This window comes from Macrotis lagotis, chromosome 3 (genome assembly GCF_037893015.1).
Source record: "Macrotis lagotis isolate mMagLag1 chromosome 3, bilby.v1.9.chrom.fasta, whole genome shotgun sequence".
In the NCBI taxonomy this organism is placed as follows: Eukaryota; Metazoa; Chordata; class Mammalia; order Peramelemorphia; family Peramelidae; genus Macrotis; species Macrotis lagotis.
In genome coordinates this window covers 123,643,129-123,667,460 of record NC_133660.1, presented here as the reverse complement: position 1 = coordinate 123,667,460, position 24,332 = coordinate 123,643,129, and the positions used below count along the sequence as shown (strand labels likewise).

The 24,332-nt window shown below is 35.7% G+C and overlaps 1 protein-coding gene across 1 annotated transcript in view; it reads left to right on the top strand.

Moving 5' to 3' along the window:
* The window catches only part of C3H4orf51 (chromosome 3 C4orf51 homolog), a 79,458-nt gene that overhangs the window by 31,333 nt on the left and 23,793 nt on the right, over nt 1-24,332 (top strand). The window contains exons 3-5 of the mRNA XM_074227436.1: nt 7,890-7,948; nt 12,802-12,856; nt 13,996-14,072. Coding sequence (XP_074083537.1) covers nt 7,890-7,948; nt 12,802-12,856; nt 13,996-14,072 — 191 coding nt within the window. The remainder of the gene's footprint in view (nt 1-7,889; nt 7,949-12,801; nt 12,857-13,995; nt 14,073-24,332) is intronic.

Genomic DNA, 24,332 nt, shown 5'->3' with positions numbered 1-24,332 from the left:
TATACTGACCTCTACCTACCAACATGCTACCAACAACCAGACTGCTGGATCTTGAGGCTTCTCTGACATCTCAGGACAGAATGCTAGAGACCTTACATTCCTTGGCCTCTTTTAAGCTGTCTTATTCTGAGCTCTGCAGGGAGGCTCTTGCTGTTACCATTCCCAAAGGTTTTCAAGGTCTTCCTTTTGGGGCTTTCCAACTCTCCACCCACTCCCATTCCCAGAGTTTTGTGGTCTCCCTAGCTCTTTCTCAGGGAAATCTTTCACTCTCACTGCCTCTGGAATGTCATTCCTGTTGGCATCCTCTTTGTGTATCTCTGATTAAAGATGCTTTAGAGTTATTTGTGCTCTCATTGACTTTTCTGGAAGGCTTTCTTTCTTGAATATGTGTATTTCTGGCTAACTTTTCATGAAGTTCTAGAGTGGAAGAATCATTTACTGTAATTTTTATTGGCTATCTTGGCCATTATTTGTAGTATGAGTTTCAGATCTTTCCTGGAGCGGGTATATGGAACCTGAATAGTTTGTCTCCTGTTGAGACAGTCATCTTGTGTTGCCTTTGATAGCTTGCTTGATAGTATATGAATATAATTTATAAAATCACAAATATTTTGGAGTATATGTATAAAGATCTTTTATGATAGAGGCATATAATCAAAAGAGTTTGAAGACATCTCTGCTCAAATGAATTAGGGTGTAATAGATCTACAACAGAATGTATAATGTAGGAGGACCTAGGAAAGAGGTCATTCCTGTCTCTGGGGAGTGGCATGAGGAAGGTCATACACGATTTCCAGGAGGAGGTGAAATTGGAATTAGGCTTTAAAGGACAATCTCTTATTTTTACAGATGAGGTAAGTGAGATCCAAAGAAATGAAGGGTTATACAAACAAGATTACGGAATTTTAGAGTTGGCACTCAGAGGTAACTTAGATTAGTCTTTATCTAAATTGTAAATCACTTAACTTTCGTTGTTGTTCAGTCATTTCATTCAGAGACTCTGTGAGACCTCATTTGAGGTCATCTTGGCAGAGATACTGGAGTATCTGAGAATGGGTTTGAGCTCAGATACTCCTGATTCTAGGGACTCCATTCACTCCAATATTCAGCTGTCCCTCCCCTTTGCTTTGGGGAATACATAAAATCACAATAAAGTTATTGCCTACACAGAATTTGAACCTGAGCGTCTTCTGACTTACTTTCAGTGGTCTTTTAGAATGTTGCAGTCCTTAGGTATATTCTTTGGCTTTTGCATATTTCTTCTGTTCATTCAAGACATACAGTGTTTCTCTGAAATCCTCATATTTATCATTCTGTACTACACATTACAGTTCTATGCCACAGCTTGTTTAGCCATTCCCAATGGATTGGCTCCCTCCCACTGCACCTCTACTCTACCCTAATCCCCAGCCCTACTTTGATCTCTATTTTCAGCTCTTGGCTACTACAAAAAGTGCTGCTATGAAAATGTGCTTTATTGTGAAAGACCTTTAAAGAAAAGAGATTTTTTACAACCTTCCTTAGTAAACTGTCCCAAGGGTTGTTAACAACTCTTACTCTAAAGCAGGTCCACTTTTAATGTCTTCTCTCAATTCTCTCCCACTTACAAATGAAACTCATTTCTCTTGTCTATTCCCCCAAAGAGGAAGAAAAGAACTAGTCCCTATCCTCCAATAATCAACTTTTGGGAATTACTTATTATTCTTGCAGAGTCTCTTTCCAAGGAGTTCAAAGCTGATCCCTAAGAAAAAGGGAAAAGTTAGAGAATATGATCCTTATTTTCTAAAATTATTATTTTTAATTTATGGACTAAAATAAGCATTTCCATAACAGAGTGTAACAAAATTGATTGTACATGAAACTGCAAATCTATAGGGTACAACTTTCTATTCTTTTTAAATATAAAATCATTATGTAAATTTCTTTCTTTTTTCTTCTCTCCCCTGACCCACCCTAATGATAGGTATGATTAGACACAACTATGTTTATATCTGTAAAATCATTCTATATATCCTTCTATTTATCCATTCTTTCTTTGGATGGTGTCTTCTTTTATATTTCTGTTGTAGTTAAGTTCAGTACTTCACTTTATCATTGCAAAATATCTGTTTCCTTGGTTAAAAGAGTTGGAATTCAGGAAGGGGAAGGGGAAAGGTCTCATATTTATATCATATGAAGATTTGTTTGGAAGAACTGGTATTTTTCACTTGAAGAAGAGAAGACTTTGGAAGAAGACTTGAGAGTTGACTCAAGGATGTTCATATGGAGGAGGAAAACAGGAACCAAAGAACTTGCAAAGAGGATAATTCAGGATTAAAGTTTGCAAAAAAAATTCCAAAGTAAAACTGTGCAAAAACGGAATGATTCATCTCTAGAAAGAGTGAATTCATACTCATTAGAATTCTCCAAGTTGAGAGAGTGGATGAGGTCTTGTCAGGTATACTATAGTGGAACTAGAGTGGAAGTATTGAATTGGATGGCCATGAAGGTCATGTCCAGTTCTCAAATTCTATGATTCTGTGATTTTGAATCCTGGTTCTGCTACGTAATCCCACTGTGCATTGAGCAAATTGTTTAACATCTCTAGGCAGTGTTTCTTTATCAGTACATTGAGATTAGTTGGATTTGGTGGTATCTAAAACTGACCCTATATCATCCTTAAAGATGTAGTAAATTATACTTGATGATTCCTCCTTCAGAAGTATCATAAAGTATTTCTGGAATGCACATTATCTACAAAATAGGTGGATCAGTTATGTCGCACAAATTGAGGGAAAGCAGATAGAAACTTCCATGCTATACTCATATCCAAGAATTATTGAAAGAACCAGGTGAAGGACTCCAGGGTCTTGGGTGGATCATCTATAGAAAGACAAGATTAGAAACCATGAATTGTGCGAAGGGGTGGATGGAGCCTAATCAGAGCTTGTGGAGGAAGTAGTCAGAAGTTCAAGACCTCATTGAAATACTGGAATAGTGCCATCTTTATTATATGTGCAATACTTTCTATTTTCATGAATGATGTCAGCCAATCTTATTTCTGTTCTTGGACTGGAAAGTGGAAGAAGGGAGGTAGAGAAATGCCAGTGTATTACATAAAATCTCATAAAAAAACCCACATAAAATGTCCTTAATGAAAAGCAAACTGAAATAAGGATACTTTTCAGGAAGACAACATTGAAGCTTTATTTTGGAAGCTGAATTTTTGAAGGAAAATTTTTTGTTAAAACACTAAATCTACTGGACAACCAAGTGATAGAGTAGGTAAAATGTTGGACTGAGTTCAAATCTAACCTTAAGTACTTACTAGCTATGTGACCCAATATTTTACTAGCTATGTGACACTTAATCTGCCTCAGTGTCCTCTTTTATAAAATGAGAATAATAATAATAATAGCATCTATCTTCAAGGACTGCCATGAGATAATACTTATAAAGTGCTTTGTAAACTTTAAAATGCTATCAAATACCAGTTATCATCATCATCTTCAACTTCATCATCATTGGTAATCAGGCAATTATGAACTCACTCTTTCTGGAAAAGTACTGAGCAAAAGGAGAGACAGTGAATTTGTCTTTTACTAGCTCTTTTGGAGAAATGACCAAGTTTGGTATATAGAAGGACCCAGACACCCAGACATTTAAATTCCCATTGTTCTTTTCAACTTGAGCCTGAGCACAAAATTGACAGTGAGAGTAGCAAGTTATTTCTGCCTTTCAGACCCATCTTAGAATCATTGCACTTACTGAATATTTCCTTATTGTTAGAATTTCCTAATGAAAATCTAGTTATCTAGGGAGTGTATTATTAGCTACATTTCACAGATAAAGGTGAAGAGATTTATCTAATGTCCTACAAACATTAAGTGTCTGAACTAGAATTTGGATCTAGACTGCTTGATTTCAATCTAATCAGTCAGCAAACATTTATTAAGTACCCACTATATATATCAGGCAAGTGCTAAGTGCTGGAAATACAAAGAAAGTGAAAAATTCATGAAGCTCACAGTCTTAATGGTAGAGACAACATTGACTAATGTACAAAAAAATCTGTATACAGGATAAATTGGAGATAATCAATAGAGAAAAGGTATTGTTAAGGAAGATTTGGAAAGGTTTCTTTTAGTGGGGTCCTACTGAAGGAAGTCAGGGAAGATAGGGGTGGAGGGAAGGAGAAGAGAGCATTACAGGCATTGTGGGCGGGGGAGGGGAACAAAATGTCCTGAGTTGAAACTGGAGTGCATCAGGAAGGAGATGTGTCATTGGAATGAAGAGTACCAGGCAATATATAAGGTGTAAGAAGACTGGAAAGGTGAATTGGAGTAGAGGGAGAAGATTTTGAAGGACTTTGAATGCCAGATGGAAAATTTTATATTTAATTCTGGAAATGCTCAAATAATTCAACATTAATTAATTAAAGATATGAAATGTGATGATAGTTCTTGAGGGAAACACAAATTTTAGATTAAATCATAGAGAAAATTTTAAATTAAATCATGGAGCAGCTTACATAGATTTCAAATGGCTATATGATCTCCTTCCCCAAATATAGATTCCCTATAAAGGGGAGTTTCTATTTAAGTTAGATTTTAAAGAATTGGTAGAAATGCCTAATCCCTTCCTGCCTATCCATCAATACTTATCTACACATATATGTTTGCAAATATGTATGTATATGTATACAGACATATGCACTATATGTATATGTATATATGTGTGTATCTATCTGTATCTATCATTTTTGTTTTGTTGAAATTGAATGGATAGTCATATCTCACATGCAGAATATCTATAATTCATATCATGCATACACATATATGTATGTGTAAATATGCACACACATATATAATATATAAAACATGTGTGTATATGTAAAAGTGGGAACACAAAATCTGTTATATAGCATGTGTTCTGTAAGTACTGTATATGTGGAGTTTACTAAACTCTACAAGCATCCCATTCCATTGCATGTCATAATCTCCATGTCACAATTCTGCATTCACTTATTTTTATCTGTGTCAGTAGTTGGTGGGAAATCATGAAATATCAACATTATAATATAATATGACACAATAAACTCATTAAGTTATCACAAAACAAATTCTTAGTGAAGTTAGAGGGAGAAAACTGGTACTGACCAGAGGGATGAGGAAGGCTACATGGGGAAGGGGGTTTGATTTGACCTTTAAATAACTGGAAGAATTCAGCAGGTGAAGATGATCAAGATTGAGTGGGGACATGGGTGGGGGGAAGGGTATATATCATGCATGGGGAACAATATTAATAAAGATGGAGGGAAAGCAGTGTTTGGGGGCAGAAAGTGATCTCTTTTTTATCTGAATCATGAAATTAGTGCTGGAGAGTAATTTATGAACATGCTAGAAAGACTGGAAAAGCTGGCTGTTGCCATGCTTTGGACCCTGAACACCAGGGAAGGGAGTTTGAACTTTCATTCATAAACAATAGAGATCTGCTGGTGAATTTGAGGCAGCTTGACTTATCAGTTGGTCAATGTGCATTAAAGAAGTTCTCCTGCCTCAGACACTTTGTAGCTGTGTGACCTTGCACAATTCATTCAACTTCTCTCATTTAGTTTCTTCTAATAATAATAATAATAACTACTTCCCAGGATTGTTGTAAAGATGGAACAGACCAAATAATCTATACATACACATACATATATATATATATATATATATATATATATATATATAAACACTTTACAACATTAAAGTGCTAAATAAACCCTAATTATCATTCTAAGGGGGGTGACAGCTTATAAATATATAGATTTATGCAAGATATATTCAGAGTTGATAAAGGTCATCTGAAAGGGGAAGGTATTAACTGCTGGAGAGGAAATCTATCTAGAAAGATCTTCTACAGAAGGTAAAGATTTGAGCTATGTCTTGGAGAAAGCCTGGGAAGTGAAGGGATAGAGTATGTCAGACATGACATGAGCCAGAAAGACATATTCTGAAGAAAGGATAGAGTATTTATAAGAAAAATGATTCTGGCAGTTATATAAAGGATGGTTTGGACATGGGAAAGAGTATAAAGGAGTTCAAAAAGTTATTGCAATAATCTAGGAAGGCACATTCTTTAGGTGGCAATGGAAACCAGAAGGGAGGAATACACAAGATAGGAACAAATGTGAAATCATAGAATCTAATACTTGATGGGATATGAAGGCTGAAGGTGAAGAAAGAACGTAAGAGCAGACCAACCCCCTTTCCCCCAAGGTTATGGACGTGGGAGATTGCGTGAAGACAAAAACAGGAGTCAGAAAGAAGAGCACGTAATTTTAGGGGGAAGATGAATTCAGTTGTGAATATGCTGCTTTGGCCCAGGGAGCATCCAGGGAAAGATGTCCTATAGGTGGTTGGAGATTTGGACTGGAGCCTCAGGGGAGAGGGTCACTACTTTAGAAATTGTGCTGCTCTGTTTCATGTTTTTCTATAGTAGAGTGATAAGCTAGTTAAAACATCTGCCAGTGCAGTGGAGCACGAGAGTCTTCTAATTCTTGAAAGATTGGATTGGAAAGCTGGAGGCCGCACTCATTGGAATCATGTGTAAATATGTTTTTTCCTTTGAATTTTTCAGATAATTGTGTCAGGCCTTCATCACCTTGACTAACGATAACTGGAAAAAAAATATTTTTTTCCCTTAATGAATAGAAAAAATTAAGAAAAAGGCAGAGAGTTGTAATAAAATTATAGGTGCTGTTCAATTTATATTCATTATTTTATTCACTGAAGATTGATTATATACCGACTATGTGGGCAGTACTGTCCTAGGCAATGGGCTGGGAAGAATCAATATTTACATAAGACACAGTCCTTTCTCTAATGGGTTTTATAGTGTAAAAAGGGAATAAGATGAAAACACATGCAATTATAATACCACAGTAGTGAAGAGTCACTACCCCATTTCCCTGACTCTTCTTACAGAAGTTTCTTCAGTGTTTGTCTTCACTTGCCCTCAATCCTTTTAATCATCTGACTCTCACCTTCAAAGCTGTGGTAGCATTCCAAATATCTTAAATCAGGAAGGTGGGATGTTCTAGTGGATAGCATGGGGGATTTGAAGTCAGGAAGACCTTTGTTCAGATTCTGCCTATGAGTCTTAGCAATGTTGCTGTGGGCAAATTCCTTTCCTCTCTAGGTTTCAGTTTCCTCACCCACTAAATGAAGGCTTTGAACCAGATTGCCTCTAAGGTTCCCCTCCTTCCAACTCTTAAATCTATGCTCCAATGACCTCAAAGCTTTCTCCCATTGATTCTAAGAATACAACTGAGGTGCAAGCTCTCAATATATCATTCATGTTAGAAGTTGGGCAATAATGTAATGCAAAGAGCAAAAACAAAATAGTGGAAACTTAATGTCACAAAACTATAATAAATCTTGGTCTGAAAGAAAGGATGTGCGAAGGCTTCTCCCCTTGTTCTTTGCAGGGCTGGTGGTTGATTATGGAATATAATGGCATTTTTTTAATACATTGGTTAGTTTTGCTTAACTTTTTTTTGCTCTCCTTTTTATTCATTTTTATGGGGAATGGCTCTCTGGGAGGGGGGAAAGGAAGAAAGATACATTGAAAAAAGTGACAAAAGCAAAATACAACAATAAAATTTGATTTAAAAAATGTCTATCATGGAATCACCTATTAGAATTTTTCTCTCCTTGGATTGTTAAGAGTTACACCAGAGTTTGTCATAAAAATATTTACCCTTTTTTCCTGCATCTTGTTTATCTTACAAAACCAATCATGTCTTTTGGTGATTATACCTTAAAACAGGGCAAATACTATGTAACACTAATTGGGAGGAGTCTCCGGGGGAACACTGGGCTTCATTGCCAGCCTCCTTTTTTCTTTTTTCATTTGTCTTCTAGTTCCCTATCCTGAGATTACGAGTTTCTTTAAAGATTCAATGAATATTAAACACCGAGTGGTAAGTGAAGCATTTTGTTACTCATTCTTTATGGGACAAATTAGAGAAGGAGCAGCCCCCCCCCAATTCTTTAATTGATTCAAGTGCTTGAAAAGAATATTGGAGGTATTTGTTGCTTTATGGGTATCAAGACTGGGTAGTTATTGAACTTATAATTTCATTGATATGGGGAACTCCAAGGTAAGGAAATCCCTTCTACCAACATAGATCAGTAACTTCTTTGCAATTTGTAGTCCCAGAGAGGTGCCTAGAGCATTGAAGTTAGGTGATTTATCCAATATCACCCAGCCAACATTTGCCAGAAGTTGAACTTCGAACCGAAGTCATCTCAGCCATTACCCCATGTTGCTTTTTTTGCTCATTTGATATGACAAAGAAAAAAATCTAATTTGATATGACAAAGAAAAAATCCAAACCAACATTCCAACCAAACCCAAACAACTTTAAGTATTAGAAGAGCATTTATTTTCATATTTTTTCTACTTTCTTAGTCTTCCTCTTCTTTCCATTCATACTAGGATATATCTGTGACATTTTCCATATAAATACTCCTGATCCTTTGGGAGTTTTATCTATGACTTCCAGTGAATCTTCCAAAGACCCTACATAGCAATGGTTCTGTCCAAACTAGTGGCAGTGGTTTGGAGCCTTAATAGCTTGATTCAACACAGCCCATGATTTGTTTTCTCAGTCTTTCTCTCAATGTTTTCTGGAACTATAACAACAAAGAATCAGCCATCTGCTAACTTTATTATCAACAAAAAATATTTATAACTTGGATTTTTTTATTTCAGTTCATTTCTTTAAGTATTTTTAAAAGCACTACCCTGTAATAGGAATGGCAATAGGTGCTAGGAATATAGAAACAAAAATAAAAACAAACAAAAGACCATCCTCCTCAAGGATCATATATTCTATTTGAGGGTGGTAAGGGTTTACAACATATACACAGATGAATACATGCAAAAATATATACAAATAAACAATAGGGGGTTTTATTGAGGGGGAGGTAGCAGGGAACACTGGTAGATGGGGGATCCTAAACAAAGCAAATGTCTACTGATAAAGGTAGTCTCCCTAGACATTACCCCATATTGGTTTTCTTAACATTTGATATGACTTTTTTTCATTTTTGTGGGGCAGTGGGGTTAAGTGACTTGCCCAAGATCACATAGCTTAGTATCTGAGGCTGGATTTGAATTCAGGTCCTCCTGACTCTAGAACCAGTGCTCTATTCACTAAGCCACCTAGCTGTCCATGATATGGTATTTTATATGATTTTCTTTATTTGATATGACAAAAATAAAAAAATCCAAACCCAACCAACTTTAAGTATCAGAAGAAATGTATTTTCAGATATTTTCCCCACTTTCTTGGTCCTCTTTTCTTTTCCATTCATATTTGGATGCATCTGTGACATTTTCTATATAAATACTCCTGCTCCTGTGTGAGTCTTATCCATGACCTTCAGTGAATCATGGAATTTCATGTTTATACAAGGAAAGGCTGAAGCAAATGATCCCTTAGTCAAGAAGGACTTCTTGGTGTGGTGGGTGATTTCCAGAGTTATACCTAGAATGCTGGTAGGACTTTGAAGGGTGATATCAGTTTGATCAGAAGGATGGGAAGCACTAAGTTTCCAAGAGAGGGTAAAGGACATAGAATGGTGATTAACTACTGATATTTAGAGTGTGAATGGAAGGAAATAAGTGAGGGAAATAAAATACTCTGGAGTAATTAGAGAAGACCTCTGAAGCAGAGAAACATTAGCCTAATGGGAAGAGCATTGGAATGGGTTTTAGAATATCAAGGTATTTATCCCAACTGTGGCACTGACTGTAAGTCACTTTCCTCTTTAATTCTCAATCTCCTCCTTTGTTAAATGAGGAAAACATTCTAGATGACCTTTAGAACCCTATTCTAGTTCTCAATCCTAGGATAAATTTGGATCTGGTACACAGAAGGACCTTGAGGTAAGGCAAACATAAGCGAAGATCTGCAAAGGTCATTCTGGTCAATTCAAATGGAATTCAAACTCATTCCTTTAGAGGATGATAAAAAAGGATGCTAATAGCTACTCTCATTTTACTTTAAAATGTGGTTTAAATCATTTTAATATTAATAAAACAACTGCTAAATAAGTTTGTAGAAGAAAATAAGATGATAAATAGAGTCAGTGTGTACTCATCAACCAAAACTAATTTGCTTATTTTTTTTCCTGTGATGGAAAAACAAATTCAGTGAGTAAAGAATTATAGCATGATTTATTTTGTATTAAATTTGATTTTTCTCAATTAACAAACATTTATTTTTTCTCTCTCACTTCTATACTGAAAGAAAAAAATGCACAAAAATAATTGTAAAACAAAAACAAAGCAGCACAAATTCTCTCTTTGGCCATCCAAAAATATGTGTCTCATTCATTGCAGTATAATTTGACATCAAGAGGTATGACATGACATTCTCACAAATACACTGGATCTATCTATCTATCTATCTATCTATCTATCTATCTATCTATCTATAGTACATAGATCAATATCATTCTAAGTTGAATTTTCAACTAGTTAAAACCAAATCCTAAGCCAACCTAATTATTACTGATTTAGTATCAGCTCAAGAGGAATGATTGAATGAATCTAATAATGACTTGGAAATTGAGTGAAGAGTCTTCTCATCAAATTCTGATCTTATTCTAAATTGAGAGACAAGATGGAAAATATTTTGGAGCTAGGTTCAAAAGGCATAAGAACTTGATGATATCTTTTGGGTTAAGATATTTTAGACAGCACAAAGGACACAGTTTTAAACATCTTCTAATATAGAACTGGGCTTCTTCATTTCTTTCTTTTTCCCTTTGCTGTGTCTCAGTCTTATTTCTCTAGAAGAAATGACAAAGAGTATAATTATGTAGCACTTTGCTACTTGGAAGGAACTCAAAAAGACTTCAGGCTCAATATCTTATTTTGCCTCTTGGTGCCCTTTTGAGATAGGTAGGAAGAGGAGATTATTCTCCCAAATATACGTGCAGAGAAATGGAAGCCCTTAGAGGTTAAGTGATTTACCCAAGGTCCAAGAACATTTTCACTTCAGACTCAGTTAAGCATTTCTAACAAAAACATTTATATTATTGCTCAGTAAAAGAAGTCTTTAGAGACTACAAGAATTTGAACAGAAATATTCCTTAAGGGTATTCTGGTCTAATCTCCTTACTTGGTAGATAAAAAAACAGGGGCTGTACAATATTTGCTGACCCAACTAGACTAAAGATTTCTTGACTTTGCCTTTTATTTGCAATGAGATTTCTTTTTTTAAAAAATTTATTTTTTTAAACAATGAATATCTGCCTTGTCTTCTCACTACTCTCAAGAAAGTGAAATAAAGTTCCTCTTCTAAAATATATGCAATAAAGCAAAACTAATTCCCTCACTGACTATGATCAAATATTGTCTTAACCTGCACTCTGAATGCATCACCTCTCTGTCAGGAAGTGGGTAACACAGTAGTAATATTTTAATTAGCTACAATGGTAAATGGCCAATTCAGGGCAACTGAATTTTCTGATTAATTGAAATACTTTTTTTTCCCCTACCTTGGATGTTGAACATCTCTTTGTTCTCATTCCCAATTTCCTTCCTATTCTTGGGGGTGGGATGGGGGCAGGGCTACAGGTAATCCAGATCCTCCCATAATCATGACCCATTGGAGATATCAAATGGACAGAAACAGTCTCTGTTCTAAGGTTTAAGAACCCTATTAAGTTTTGACCTATCCAGTCACTTTGTTTTATCTTTAGACTCATTTCTATGTCCTCCTTCAAAACCTTTATAGTTTTCTTGTTGCTATCGCCAAATCACAGAATCTCAGCTGTCGGAGAGGCCTCACTTGTTACTGAATTCCTTTTGTATAAATCCCCTAATATAATGCAAATTTCTCAGGGACAGTTATTGTCTCATTTTTGTCTTCATATTCCCAAATTTTTTTAGGGCTTTTTTTTTTTTTTTTTGCAAGGCAATGGGGTTAACTGGCTTGCCCAAGGCCACACAGCTAGGTAATTAAGTGTCTGAGTCTGGATTTGAACTCAGGTCCTCCTGATTCCAGGACTGATGCTCTAGCCACTGTGCTACCTAGTTACCCCCATATTTCCAAATTCTAACATAGTACCTGGTAGACCTTTATTGAATGTTTTCTGAATTGTAGTGAATTGCATCCCTAGCATCTGATAATTTAACCTTTTGCTTAGAAACCTATAATGAGAGGGAATCTACTATTTTCCAAGATGAGCCATTACATTTTTGAACACATAGGTGTTCACAGCACAGCTCAAAATCCTGAGTTCGTATCTGGCACTTACTGTGTGACCTTGGGCAAGTTCCTTCACCCTATTTAACTCAGTTTCCTCATCTGTAACATGAACTGAAGAAGGAAATGGCAAACCACTCCATTATCATTGCCAAAAAATCTCCAAATGGTGTCTTAAAGAGCTGGATATGACTGAAAAACAATGTTGAAAATTGTTTAGAAATCTTTTGTGACAAGAAAACATCTGCTTTCTTTGTAACTTGCACTGATTCCTCCTAATTTTCATTTCTCTATCATGGTTGATACCTTCACATATCTGAAGGCAGCTATAAAGTGGACCTAATAGAGATAATAATTTAACTCACAGGAGCTTAACAGGTTACCAAGGGAGAATGTGTAGAGAGAGAGAAAAGAAGATGGCTCAGGACAGAGCCTGAGGGTAACTTCTATCAGGAATGTTCTTTTTAAAATGAGAAATTGATGGAATAGGAATATGTAAGGTTTTCTTTCTGAGTTGGAATCCTTAAAGATTTTTATTCCTTTTTCCCTAGATGCACCAAGTTATAAATCCTGATAAAACCATTCCTGAACATGGGAGAGATTGGGGTAAGCTCAGACCTCAGACTTGACCATCTATTTCATTAGCATTCTCTGCTTTAATTTTAAGAATCACCTCAATTATTCTTTTATGCCTTTCATGACTGAGAATTCAGAAGTCGATCATTTATTTTAGGGGTAGTCTGGGACTTTCACTTTACTTCTTGTTCTTTCCTGTTGCCTGTCTTATAGCCCAAGGCTTATATCTAGGGTAGGAAGTCAGAGTTTATCCTTTGAGCTGAATTTTGTGATTGCCAATAACATTTGCAAATAACATCAACAAAGTAGAAAAACAACTAATTGACCAAGAATAATTCGTGTAGAATTCCACTAAATGGCACAGAATTCTTGCCTTCCCAACATTTTCACCCTGCACTACACGGATACTTCCTCAGTCAGGTGCCTGATTATTGCTGTTTCTGAGGAAAGTCTGGGAGAATTTAGGAAAGTTCTTTTGCCATTTTAGCTCCTCCTTCCACTCAGTCTAGTCCCATTACAAGTTCCTCCGAGGTTATGCTTTTAAAGGCTTTCCCAGGGCATAATTTGTGGAACTTGTCTAAGGGGCAAGACTTGTTATAACATTACATCTCAGGGTGGCTAGTGGAACAGAGGATAGAGCACTGGCCTTGGAGTCAGGAGTACCTGGGTTCAAATCGGACCTCAGACACTTAATAATTACCTAGCTGTGTGGCCTTGGACAAGCCACTTAACCCATTTGCTTTGCAAAACCTAAAAAACAAAATATTACATCTCTTCTTCCAGTAGACATGAGTGTTATGAATAAAAGTTTTGGGGGGAGGAAGTTTCATATTCATTAACTTCGTGGGAGAGGCAGTGTAAGTAGGGTGGAAAGAATTTGAATTCAACACCAGTTATAATCTGGGTTCTGCTATTTGCTCTAGCTTTGGGCAAATCATTCCCTATTCTATGAATCAGTTTTCCTCATATAAAATGGGAATGTTAATACACTATGTCCCTGCAAGGGCTGATGTGAGGATAAAATAGATATAATAGGCTCAACGTGCTTCATAACCTAGAAAGCAGAAATACTTGATGAAATCAAATTTTGGGTCCTGCATAGATTCCATTTGCTCATACAATTTCTGAATGTTTTCATAATAAATAGTCACATTTTATCTCCATTCTAGAAATACAATCAAGATCGGGAAGCTCAGTTAACAGATTGGGAAGCTCGTTTCCAAGAAATCAGGATTTTCCAAGCCAAGTAGGAATCCTTTCCTAGTCATGCTGTAATGTTTGAAGGTAGAAGGGGGGAATGTGGAAAAGGAGAAGAGGGGAGAGAGGTAATATGTGAACTAATCAAGGAGAAATTTGTGTCATCCTGCCTGAGCAATCAATCAACCAACCATAAGCATTTCTTAATTCCTTACTCTGGGCCAAGAATTTTGGTAAGGATTGACAATACAAATTAAAACTAATCCCTGCCTGCAAGAAACTTACTTTCTAATAATGGCATTGTAGGTCATTTCCCCATAAATCTTTAAAAAAAATTTATAGCTACCTTTATTTTTGTCATCTATATTTATTTCCCAATATAGTCTACCCTCTCCCATTCCTCCTAGGGAAGCCCTCCTTTATAACAAAGAATAAAAAGGAAGGGAAAAGACCAGTTTAGCAAAACTAACCATCATATCAAAAAAGTTTGAAACTATTGGAAGTTTCCATACCCCTAGGTCCTCACCTTAGCAGAGACTGGAGGGTGGTCCTTCTGATAATTTTTCTTTGGGAGAGAATCTTAAATCTTCTGATTTTCCAGAAATGAGGAATATAACATTTTAAATTTGTGATTATTAAAATGTCTATTATCCTGACAAAATTATTTTCATTCAGTGACTTCTTTGAGAGTTGTCTCATCGTCAACAGCATCTTAAAGTTGTGTTTTCGTTTTTTCCTATAATTAATTTTTCCAATTACATGCAAAGATAATGTTCAATATTCATTTTTGTACAATTTTATCCCTTCTATCTTTTCCCTCTCCTTGACCTAAGAAAGCAAGTAATCTGATATATATATATATATTATATAAACAAAAATCCTGCTACACATATTTCCATATGTAGACATGCTGTGAAGAATCAGAACAAAAAGAAAAAAACCTCAAGAAAGAAAAAACAAAAAAAAATTTTTAAGTGAAAATAGGTTGTTTTGATATGTATTCAAACTTCATAGTTCTTTATCTGTATATTAATGGCATTTTCACATCATTTAGAATTGTTTTTGATCACTGTATCACTGAGGAAAACTAAGTCTATCATAGTTGATCATCATACAATGTTGATGTTTCTATATACAATGTTGTCCTGGTTATGCTCACTTTATTCAACATCAGTTCATATAAGTGTTTCCAGGATTTTTAAAAATCTGCCTGCTCATCATTTCTTATAGAACAATCATATTCCATTACATTCATTATCATTACTTTTATATATGATATTATATTTATATATATTATATCATATATATCATAATCCAGCCATTTCTCAAGTGATGGGCATGCCTTCAATTACTAATTCTTTGCCATCACAAAAGAGTTGCTATGAATATTTTTGTATATGTGGTTCCTTTTACCATTTTTATAATCTCTTTGGGTAGTAGTGATTTTGCTGGATCAAAGGGCATACACAGTTTTTTAGCCCTTTGGGCAAAGTTGCAAATTACTCTCCAGAATGATGGGATTGGTTCACCACTCCATCAATAATGCACTAGTGTCTCAGTTTTCCCAAATTCTCTCCAACATTTATCATTTCCCTTATTAGTCAATCAAGTACATGTGAGGGGGTCACTCAGAAATGTTTTAATTTGCATAAAATAACATTTTCAGGATGTAAAACATCTAATTTGAGAAATTAATCAGTGATAATGTGCTAGTAAGAGAGGTTTTATTCAGTCTCTTTCTGGTCTCAGATAACAAGCGAATTTTTTCACAATTACTTTTTAGAGACAATATACCCATCTTTGAGTTCAAGTAGATAATTTTTTTCATGAGAAATTCAGCTTCAATTGGGAGTACAATATCATTGGTACTTGATAGAAAAAATGATTTGGAGCTTTTAACACTCTGCCTTGGTTCTCAAATCACAATACATAGGTGGCCACTTGCCTTGCTTGCTTGTAGGTCTGATATGGTTCATAGGGAGAAGAGAAGATTCTCCCAAAATAGTTATAATATTAGTATTCAGTGTGAGCTTTCTAGAGAAAGCTGGATCTAAAAATCCAATCTTAAAGGATGTTATTATATTGTTCCCTTACTTTGTAATAATATATTCCTGTTGATTATTTTTATTGATATTTATATATGTAAATACATATATTATATGTGTATAGATATATTTGGAAGAGAGCAAATAGATCATAATCTTCCACTTCTTTAGCATTAATAATATTGAGAAGTATGTCTTGAGAAAGGAATTTCTTCATTCATCATCACCATCACCACGATCATCATTAGCATTTGTGTAGGTCCCCATTATCTTTGTTTTTATTTTCTGGCCTGTAACTTTTGATTTTTCCTGGTGTAGGGATCTTGAAGGAACTTTTTTCTCTGATTCAGATAGTATGTCCCCATAACTTAGAGAGTTGCCTGGAAAGTTAAACAACTTGTTCACATACCTAATATATGTCAGAGGCAAGACTCTTTTCTTACATTCTTTTCTGGTCTTTAATTTATTGTATGATAATTTTGTTCTGTGTCTATCTACATCTACCATATCTCTTTCCATCACCTTTTGAATGATCTAAAATTTTGATTCTTAGAGACTGAGACATTCTATGATTCATAGATATAATGAATTACCCAGGATCATATTTTTATTAAAAGGTTGCCTTTTAGGGGTGGCTAGGTAGCACAGTAGATAGGGCACAGGCCCTGGAGTCAGGAGTACCTGAGTTCAAATCTGGTCTCAGACACTTAATAATTACCTAGCTGTGTGGCCTTGGGCAAGTCACTTAACCCCGAATGCCTTGCAAAAACCTAAAAAATAAAAAGCTTGTCTTTTTTGGGGGGGCTAGGTGGCTTAGTGGATAGAGCAGTGGCCCTGAAGGCAGGAGGACTTGAGTTCAAATCTGTCATCAGACACTTAATACTTAATTATGTGACCTTGGCCAAGTCATGAAACCCCATTACCTTGAAAAAATTAAAAAAAAAATAAGGGGATGCCTTTTGTTTCATGGAAAAGTTGGGAATCATTGAAAATTTGGCACAAGTTCTCAAAGATAACCCAGCCTCTCTCTTGATTCAGTTCATTATTTTCTTATAGTTCTGACATACCAATAGACTCCACTGAACTTTTTTTTTTAGTTTTTTTAAGTGATTTGCCCAAGATCATACAGCTAGGTAATTATTAAGTGTCCGAGGCTAGATTTGAACTCAGGTCCTCCTGACTCCAGGGCAGGTGCTCTATCCACTGTACCACCTTAGCTGCCCTCAACTCCATTGAACTTAATGATACAATTTGAACAGAAGATGCTCTTCATTCATTAGTGTTTTTTCTATGTGGATAGGTCAGAATCTTGAATAATATGGAATATCATTATTAGCTATAGTATAGTATAGTATAGTATAGTATAGTATAGTATAGTATAGTATAGTATAGTATAGTATAGCATGGTATAGTATAACATAACATAATATAACATAACATAATATAACATAATATAATATAATATAATATAAGATAATATAATATAATCTATGTATACATATATATTATCTATATAGAAAATCTCTATAATACCCCAAGGGTTGACACAGTATCATCCCCAAACAAGAGTCATACATTTTCAAATATTCTTGTGTTGATGATCCCTTAGGTCTTCTCATAATGACTTGTAGACTCTTTTGAGATTAACATTTTTAAAGGTATAAAATAAAATGAGTAAAATTACAAAATATGTCAACTATATTGAATGCAAATATCAAAATATTACATAAAACATTAGGAACAATTGAGCTTCCTACTCATAAGGTCAGGGTGTCAATGTCATTTTGGAATAGCATTTTAGAATCCAGGATCACCTCTGTACCATAATAAGGTATGGGAATAGTATTTTGTCTCAATAAAAATGTTGAAAACAATGGTGTTAATAATGATCATAGCTGAAAATTTTAAACTATTTTAGAGTTTTCCAAGAACATTACATAATTCATTTCAATTTTACAAAGTATCTCCTTTTTTCAGGATACTGTTTCTAGGTGCCTATATTCTAGGATTATAAAGGTAAAAATCAGTCCCTGCTAGCTTACATTCTGCTCAGGTATCTAACAAAATCAGAAGAATATAAGATAATTTGTGAAGTGAAAGAGAATTAACAAATGGAGAATTTGAATAAAACTTTAGAAGTGGAGCCCGAGGAAGCTTTCCTTGAGGAAAGCTAAGGAATCTTAGAAGAAAGATATGAGGAAGGAGTATATTTCAGCAATTGGGGACAATCTGTGCAAAGGCATGAAGGCAGGAAATAGAATACTGAGTTTGGGGAACAAGTTGTCAGGCTAACTGTAATGTTTTGCTGGGATCCAGTATCAAGAAGACAATCTTTTTTATGTTTTCTTTGATTATTAGTGAAGTTAAACTATTTTTTTCAAGGTTTCTTTCTGAGTTCTTTTTCCTTTTTCTCTAGGCCCATCTTCCATAAGTTTTACTCTTTGAACACTCAAAACTAGATATTGCCTTTGCAGAATACTATCAATTCATTTAGATTTTGAACTTTAGCTGACATTTTTTGTCACTTTCAGTCTATTAATTTTCTTATATCATAATGATCATTAATATTATTTTTTCACTGTAAAGAATTTTTAAAAAAATTATATGACCAAGTATTTCCATCTTGTTCCCAGTGATTTTTTTTTTTCATTTGAACTATAGACAAGAATTTCTGTCTCTTCCGCATTTGGGATAAATGGAATATAACAGTCTCTTTTTCTTTATGAACTTTGTGGAACTGAAAGCATGAAAAAAATCATATGCCATCTTAGATAGATTTGGGGTTCCTCTTTCAGGACTGTTCAGATGAATTTCTTGTAAACCAGACAATCTAATTGTTCCCTTCACTTAGCATGGTTTCAATTAAGATTTCTCCTCATATCACACATCAGATACAGAGGACTTTCTGCATGTGCCCCTCCCCCCAAACACCCTTGGCCCCAACTCTTACAGAGTCTCAGGCAGAGATATGAAACCTTATTCTTAATCGGTCACAGAGCTCAGTGTTAGACTGAGTGGTAATCAATCACCCTTTTCTAACCACAACCTTTCACATGCTCAGGAACGTGTCTGATCCTGCAAAGAAAATAAAGTCACAATGTTGAGGATAATTATTGGTTCATTCATTTGCCCAATCCCAATATCCAATAGATACTTATTGAGCCTCTGCTATTTACAAATTCTACCTCTGCAACTAAACTCTAGTCATAGTTTCAAGAAATCACTATTAATCACATCAATTTTAATGATCAATCTTAGTCTCAGAGAAAAGATAATTAAACACAATTCCCTTCTCTCAGTAGAGAAGTGGGTAGGTGGGTGGTCTGTAGGAGTGGAAGACTGCATATGCTATAAAATGAGGTAATTTTGATTTTGCTTAAACAGTTTTTCCTCAATAGACTATGTGAGGGGAGGGCAAGTCAGAAAATGATAGTGGTTATAAAAAACAAATGGTATCAATATAACTTTTTAAAAAGGGAGATCTCTGTTAAGAGATGTTAATTTTTGAATTTGGCCTTTATGGTCATTTTTCAGGACTATGTAGATAAATACAGGATTTATTTTTCCTTTGAAAAATATATTCATTGAGTATGAGCATATTGGAATGATTAATTTAAAATATTATTTGAGAAATAAAAATAACATAAATTTTCAACTTTCAGATGACATTTCTTATTTCAGCTACATATGATAAAACAATCTTTTAAAAATAGTTTTTAGCTTGTGAACCAAGAAACAAGAAATCTCCTAAAGAGTGCCTATTCCTTTCTCATAGAATCAGAGCTGGCACACAAATCTATAGAATCCCACCTCCTTATTTTACAGATAAGGAAACTGATGGCCCTGAAAGGTTAAGTGACTTTCCCTTATGGTCATACAGCTAGTAAGGAAAGATTTGAACTCTGGTTAGTCCTACTTAAAGGCCAGTGTCCTCAGCACTGAGGCATACAGCTTCTTAAATCGTATTTCCTAATTTGCGATGGGCAAGCCCACTACTCAAGATTTTATTTAAGACTTAGGAATTTTGTCCAAATTTCTATTCTAGAGGACTAAAAGGATTTCATTACTATTAGTCTGATTTATTTGTAATGTGTCTTCTCTTCTCTATTATCCCCTTTGTATCACTCTTCACTTTCTGTGCATTCACAGAAATACACACAATCCTTCTCCTTTCTTTCTAATTGAATTTTTTTCTCTTTGCTGGATGAGTTCCCACCCAACACCTCATCTTTCCCCTCCTATCTGGTAATGAGGTTTAGATGCCACATGGCATTTGGTTTTGCATCTTCCTGTACTATGGATCATTGTGTGTTAAGGATCCATTTGTTTCTCATTCCCCTACTGGACAATAAAAACTGTGATAGCAGAGATTTTTTTTTGTCTTTCCTAAAGTTTTTGTCTCATCAGAGCCCAGTGAAGTGTCTTACTCACAACTAATAAATGTATCTTACAGTAAAGTGAGTGTCTTACTCACAAATAAATGTTTGTTGAATGAATGAATCTAAGAATCTTTCATAATAACAGCTGACATTGATAGACAGCTTCGTTGTTTTGCAGTGAGGTCATAATGGAAAGAGAAGTGAATTTGGAGTGAGAGGACATCATTTGGAATCCTGGCTCTGACTTACAGCTTCTATGACCTCATTTAATCCTCACATCAACTCTGTGTAAAGGCACTCACAACACTTAGAATTGTCATTCTTATATTTTATTTTGAATTTTTTTGAAGGTAACAAGCATTTCTTTTCAATCTTTTCTACCACCCCAATTTGAAAGAAAAAGATGGAAAAAAAAGGAAAAGGAAAAGAAAAACAAACCACCTTCAGCAAATAAGGATAGTTAAAACAAATTCCTGTATTGTCCATGTCCAAAAGTATACAAATATTCTGCATTTTGAATTCATCATCTCTTAGCAGGAGATGGGTAGTCTAGAGCATCATGGGTTCTCTCATGCATGGTCACTGAATTGATGAGGAATCTGGGGTTCTTCAAATATCTTTGCAGTATTATCACTCTCCATTTGTGGGTGTGGAAACTGAGCCTGAGAGCTTAGATGGTTTGTGTGAGCTTATATACCTAATGGTTGTCAGAAATGGTGTTTGAACCCAAGACTTGATTCCAAGTCCAGCATTCTTTCTAGGAAAACTAGTGTAGATCCAGGCAATACTGAAACGGCCCTAGATGGAACTAAAATGTGCTCTATTCCATTAAAGTTGGTCAATTAATTCTTCTTACTCTGTCCATTAGGCCACACTGTTTCAAGAGATGTAGTAACCGCTTTTTACTTTATTTTTTTTATTCCTTCTCTAACCTAGACTCAGTCCATTTTTGGCTTCTTTTGTTGCTGGTTTTTGGCTCCCTGCTCCTTTTCCCCTCCCGGCCATAAGATTTAATTTGGGCTTTAAACTGAAACCAGGTGCTGCCTATAACAAAGGCAAAGTATTAATCAGGAGAGGCTGTGCAGCCCCTGTGGAATGTGCTGGGTTCATGACTCAGGCTCTCCTGGCAAAGACAGCTCACTGAGCAAATCACAGAAGTAGGCGGCAAAGAGCCCAGACCTAGCTGGTTTGGCCTTACCAGGCCAGACAGAGCTTGTTCTTCCGGGGGTGGGGAGGAGGGTAGCAAAGGGGGCTGATTGAAATAGACTAATTCAGCCTATATACCTGAAGCCTCACAGAGTTTGGAGTTTTTTGGTTCAATGCTGTTTATTCAGTTTTTAAAAATATATAATTTATTTTTCCCTAATTACATTTTTTTAACGATTCAACTAACAAGAATTTATTTTCACCCTTTCCTCGTCACCCCCAATTTAAAGGAAAAAAAAGAAAAGGAAAACCACTGTAGCAAAAATATGTAGTCAGAGTAAATTCCCAGTTGATCATGTCTAAAAAGGGCTGTCTCATTCTACATCTTTAATCCTTCACCTTTCTGTCAGGTTGAAGGGAGCAGAGTTCATTATCTGACCTCTGGAACTGGAATTGGTCACTGCCTCGAGCAGAGTTCTGAAGTCTTTCAAAATAGTCTGTCTTTACCATGTTCAAAGTAACTTTTGCTAAGTGGTCCTATTGCTTCCTTCCTGCCTGACTTCCCCTTCTTTCCTTCCTCCTTTCTTTCCTTTCTCCTCTTCCTCTCTCCCTTTCTTCCTTCTTCACTCTCCCTCCATCCTTCCATCCTCCCAATCTTTTCTTACTTCCTCCCTCCCTTCCTTCATCCTTTCTTTCTTCTCTCCCTCCTTCCCTTCCTTCCTTCCTGTCTCCCTATCTGCATGTCTTTTTGCCTTCTTCATTTCACTCTGCATCAATTTATACAAGTCCTTCCAGGTTTTTCTGAACCTATTCCATTCATCATTTATTATAGCACAATAGTATTACTTTACACAATTTATTCAACCATTCTCCAGCTGATGGGTACCTGCCAGTTAATTTTCATTTCTTTGTCACTACAAAAAAGAGTGATTATACTACAATATTTGAAATATGTTTTATACCTATGAGTCTGATAATTTTTGAAGGAAAAAATCCATTAGACTTATTCTGCTTTATCCTAAAGCTGTTACCACAGCTGGAACAAGGGGTAGAAGTGATAAAGAGATCCCTTCAGTCTTGATGTAAGAAAATCTTCCTAACAATCAGAATTGTCCCAAAGTGTCCTAGGAGGGCAGTAGCTTTCCCAGCATTGGAAGTCTTCCAGCAGTCTTTTGTCCTGATCACTTGACAAATGCATCATAGATTTATTGATTCTGGGTTGTACAAAATGGTTGGCTGTTGAGATCTATTCCTACAATGAGATTCTTTAATTTGATGACTCTAGGCTTAATAACTTAGCCAATTCAGTCTAATGCCCACCCAGGGGATGATTGGAAGAGAAAACTAGACATTAATGATAGTTCAAGAGACCAGGAAGGGGTGGAGAAGCCATTTTGATGAATTTTCCAAAGAATGAATAACATTATGTTATATGGAAAGTAACATGCAAATTAGCACCTATTTTTGAGACAACAGTTGGACATTTCTCTTAAATAGTCCTGGATATGGAATCAGAGAATTTAGCTCACAGTGTGATTTTGCTGTGGCACTTCTGGTGAGAGGGCTTGCCAAGGGGTTCTCAAGGCTGCTCATCCACCTTTGGTGTCTATTTGACACTCTATATGTGGCTCCAAGAAGCTGTAGCATGTGTAGAGGCCACTGTCTCAGCAGATGGACTTAATCAGGTTGAGTTTTGTAAACAGAGGACTTCATATTCGTTGGTGAGTTTGTGAGGTGTCTACTCCAAGCATGGGAAGAGTCCCCTTGACAGAAAAAGAGAATGAGAATAATTTGTTCCATTGACAACAGAAGCAGGTGCTATGGAATGCCTAGAGCTTGGTCAGACACCTTAAGACACCAAGGTCATTCACTACATCTGAGTTTTCCTGACTTTTGTCCTGCTACTGGACTTCAATGAAAAAGAGAGGGTGAAGCTGACAACTTTGTGCAATGCTGCCTCACTTGAATCCAATTCACAAAGGAGTCAAGACAATGCTCCCTGAATACCATCAATGGTTTTCAAAGATGAAGGACAAAGAACAATACTTTCAGAAGGAAAATGAATCTTAAATGGCATAAATGACTTCTCCACTGGGCAGATTTCTCCACTCCCCTTTTCCTTTTCTTATAATATCTGTTTGAAAAAAATCCTCTCCTATTGCCTATACCTCCCTTCCAACTGCTGTAACTATCCCTTAATTGCAGGAAAGTCTCTGCTTAACTTTTTCATTAACTTCTACTTATGTGGAAAAATGTGGTCTTTGAAGGTCTCATGACTTCATAAAGATTTATAATGTGAACAGGCAGCCCCCTGGTTATGGAAGAGAATGAACTCATTCAGTTTTTATTTATGACGAGCCATTTGTGTGAATGACACAAGTCATTGGGGTCTGCCTCACCCTTAGCTTGACTGTAGCAGGTTTGGAACAAATTCATGCCTGCCAACTAAACTGAGTTTTCTTTCTATACCCTTATCTCCAGATCCAACCTCTAAATTCTACAAAGCAAAATCCATCATCTTGTGACCTAAGAGCTTTCAGATCTGCTTCTCCATTCTTCTGTCTTTCCTGAACTCATTAGATTCTAAGGGTTCAATTAACAGGTTTATGCAAATGTCTCATAGACTTCTATACCCAACTTTAGTCAATCATCCAACTGCCAGTCCTGAATCAGCAACTGCCTACTCCTTGGATACCTTCATGTCCCAGAGGTATCATAAATGATCTATTCAAAATGGAA